The following is a 3916-nucleotide window of genomic DNA, read 5'->3' as shown; positions in this document are numbered from 1 at the left end:
AGATTAATCCAATTTGGATTTTGGCATCTAAAGATATTCAAAACCAGATTGGGATGAAAATTCAACAATGAGATGTGTTGTTTCGAATCCGGAGAGCATAGTCCTGAGGAGTGGAAAGGAAAGTTCAATATTGGGATGTGTAGAATTGCATAATTCTGAAAAGATAGATTCGGAAGCGCGGGGTTTGCAGAATGAAGTTACTCATAGTGCTGAAAAGCAAAGAGATAAAAATAACAGGAGCAAACCTAATGCTGAAACCAGCAGCCAAAGGAGGACGGATTCTCATGTGTATGATTTTGGCATCAATAAACATCATGAATTAGAGTCTGGATTTTCCAAATACTATGCTGTGAACGTTTCTTCTCGATGTCTACTTTTATCAAGTGGGGGTGAAAATGTTGAAGAAGGGAATCGTTGGGGCGAGGAGAGACCATTTCAAGATCATTTCGAAATGAGTAAGAAGCCTTTTGTAAATTTGGTTTCAGATAACGGTTGTGAAAGTTTTGATGAATCTTTTTCGGAAGATTCTGATACTTGTACTGATTCAAAAACTTCTCTTGGTGACCTTTTGGACATGTTGGCCATGAAATGTAGGAATAGGAACGAAGACAATGAAAGTAAATGGAAGTCTGAGGCTGATATGCTTTCTTCATTTGAAGAGGAAAAACATTGAAATTCTACTGGTGCATTCTGATCTAGTAGTGAAAACAACTTCTTCTTTTTTAAGTTAAAAAAACTAGAAGAAGAAGTTGTATTCACTATTAGATGAGAATGCATTTGTGGGATAATGAAAGCTTGTTAGGAAATTGATCAGTTGACTGTTTCAATTTGGAAGAAGCTTGGAGTCTGGTTCAGCAAAAGATCATTCTAGAAGCTCTAAATTGACATCAAGATGTAACTGAGGTTTGCCTAAATAGTCGTGAAAGAGTGTTGCATCAAGCATTCATCAGTATTGGTTGAACTGTTGGTAGTACAAAGACTATGAAAGTGGCTACACTGCTCGTTTAAGGTATATGCCCCTTATAGTTTAGTTCTTTATCAATTGCCCTAATAGATGATAGACTTGTTGTCGTAGTATAATCTCATCGACCTGTAAATTTCCTAATGTCCCCCTCTAGTTTAGTTCCTTTTCATGATATATAGCGCTCTTTATGTATTTGTATAAGTATAATCTCATCGATGCAACCTGTAATTTCCAAAGTTTCCCCTTTTAGATTAGTTCTCTGCCATTATATATGACGCTCTTCTTGTGGGAATGTTTATTTTTGTGTTTGTCATTTTAAAACTATTTTGAAGTCCATTTCATTGTTTTCTTGGTTAAATAATTTATTCGAAAAGGTTTTGTAACTCATATCTCCTCTGGTTGTCATACTAGCTTAGAAATGTCTCTGGATATTTCAAATTTTCAATCTCTGTTTGCTGACTGTTTCTGCTTTCATGAATGCTGCAAACTATGCATGTTTTGCTAATTTGGTCAGTTGCACTATGATTCCAGTGTTTGGCTTCAGTCAGCTGGTCTTCCTGGAGCAATGGTGCAAATTGCAATGTTGGTTTGTTAAAGTGAAGCTTATGGATGGAGCAAGAAGCTGCTTTGTCCTGATGCAATGGTGCAAATTGCAATGTTGGGGTTCAACCCAGTATTTTGATTGATTGCTGTTGTCAATTGGGAGAATTGCTTGTTTTCATTCAGCGCAAGTCTTGACAAAACAAAAAACAGTTTCTCTTTGGCAATTTGCCATCCAGCAGCAGGTTGCCATGAGCAAAAAGAAAAGAAAACAAACAATTTCAAAGCTGAGTAATTTTTATTTTTTTTTTCGCATTCATTTAAAATTTTGAATTTCAACAAGAATTTTTATTTTTGTAAATGAATTTAGAGTCTAATAATCTTAGCAGCTTTAACAACAGGATTTTGACGAGCAATACTCTCTCTACCAGCAGCTTTGTAATCAAAACTACAATCATGTCGATCGGAATATCTATGTTCCGAACAGAACATATCACCGCACCGACATCTAAATCCGGTCAATCCTACTTTCCTCCGGCAACCTGAACATCGATTCACCTCCTGCTTCTTCTCAATAACCTTAATTTTTGCCGTATCATTCTTGACTTTATCATCATCATCATCAATTTCTTTCTTATCTTGTGTAATCAGATATCGTCGTTGATAATCCGATCGCTCCGGCAACCTCACAAAGCGAGATCTAGCCTTTTCTTTGCCGGGAAACGTCAGAGCCGGTTGTGACACAATCCCGGTGGAAATCTTGTAACAACTTTGACACATGTTCTTGGTAGCCGGATTACCTGAGAAACCACAATTGTTGATGCAAAGTGATAGGGATCCAGAAACCTTCATTTCTGTTTCTTCTTTATCTCTTTGAGCCATGAATTTGAGAAATGTTTTTGCAGATTTTTGTTTTGTTTTGTTTTGGAGATGAGAAATGAGATTTTATAGTGGCGCTGGCGAGGTCGGTTTTAGAGCGTGGAGGACGGTGATGGGATTGGGATTGGACCCCAAATGAAACGCGTAGAGGACTGTTGGTCAAAATTGGTGGCTGCTAACACATGTTGTCGGCTGAAAAGGACCAATTATTGTGTGTTTTCTTTTTGTTCGGTGAGTTGTTGGGTGTACCATGCGACGCACTATTTTTTTGGCGTTTTATTTTGAATCTTTTATTATTGGGGCTTAAAATAGATAGGTTTTGGGGGGCTTTTTAGAGTCGTGAAATAACAACTTATAGGACCCTTTATCTATATTTTTCTCTAGCGTCTAATCTACCATCCATTTGATTAGTGCTAATTAAATTGATTAAGCTAACTAATCAGTCTTAGTGAATTGATTAGACTAATCAAAATACTAATCATTTGAAAATCAAAACTTGATTTTATTGAGTCTTGAAGAAGGATAAATGTTGATTTCGGAAGAAAAAAAATTGACAAATTTTGAAGAGAAATGACGAAACCCTTCATCACAAAACTCAAGATAACCTTATAATCAACTCCCGCCATCAATTTTATCAGTTCAAATCCATCGAAAATCTGGAATTTTCGGCAGTAACGGCTGGGTAAACTTGTCGACCCGGCCGAAACACCACATAACGGTTGGGATATTAAGAATTCCAAGCCGTAAATAACTAAAACGTTTGGGATATTAGGAACTCCCAACCGTGATTAAAAATATCGGACGGGACATCTGGCCGTAATTCTTCCATGAATTACCTAAGTCTGCAAATGGCTGGGTATACAAACTTTCCCGGCCGTAATTAGATTTGAAAGTTGAATTTTTTTTTGGATTCAACATGAATTCTTAATACGATTGAAAATTACTGATACTTTCATTAACTAGACCACAATAAAACTCATTACATGCTTAATATATCTTCATTACAAAGTTGGTTTTAGTAACATCCCTTCCGATGTATCAAGAAATCTTTGATGATGGTCATTTGAGCTTCAAAGTTGAAATAACCTTTCCATTTTCTCCATTCCTTATTAGCTTGAGCTACGACTTCTTCATCAGTCTCACCTCTAAGTCGAAGTTGCTTGCACATACGAAGTAAAGCCATATACTCTTTCACTTTTCTGCGTATGTTTGAGAATGGAAGATACAATTCAATCCCGTCGCGGTTGTTAGGGTTTCTGTATGCCCTGCAGAATTGGTGGTCTATCAGAGTTACAGTTGGGATTCCCGGCCGAAATTCTGATTTTTTAATTTTAGGCAGAATAACGACTGAGATTCCTGTCCGTGAACAACATTACAAATAGGATATTGAGCCTTTTTTTGTTGGGTTTATCAGAATACTAAACGGCTAGGAATGTTCCGTAACCAACCACAGATGGGTTTCCTAACCGTGCGGAGTTTAACAACAGGGAATTGTCTAGGTCGACCAAGACATAAATATATTTACGGATATAA

The 3916-nt window shown here is 36.8% G+C and overlaps 1 protein-coding gene across 1 annotated transcript; it reads right to left on the bottom strand.

Moving 5' to 3' along the window:
• Window positions 1-1783: 1783 nt before the first annotated feature.
• Window positions 1784-2540, bottom strand: LOC113329521 (zinc finger A20 and AN1 domain-containing stress-associated protein 5-like). Its single transcript, XM_026576383.1, has one exon. It carries the CDS (start codon window positions 2384-2386, stop codon window positions 1871-1873), a length of 516 nt encoding a protein of 171 aa, XP_026432168.1. The 5' UTR covers window positions 2387-2540; the 3' UTR covers window positions 1784-1870.
• Between the last annotated feature and the right edge of the window lie 1376 nt (window positions 2541-3916).

The sequence above is a fragment of the Papaver somniferum genome, unplaced genomic scaffold (genome assembly GCF_003573695.1).
Source record: "Papaver somniferum cultivar HN1 unplaced genomic scaffold, ASM357369v1 unplaced-scaffold_117, whole genome shotgun sequence".
Taxonomy (NCBI): domain Eukaryota; kingdom Viridiplantae; phylum Streptophyta; class Magnoliopsida; order Ranunculales; family Papaveraceae; genus Papaver; species Papaver somniferum.
This window is presented reverse-complemented; position numbering and strand designations above follow the sequence as displayed.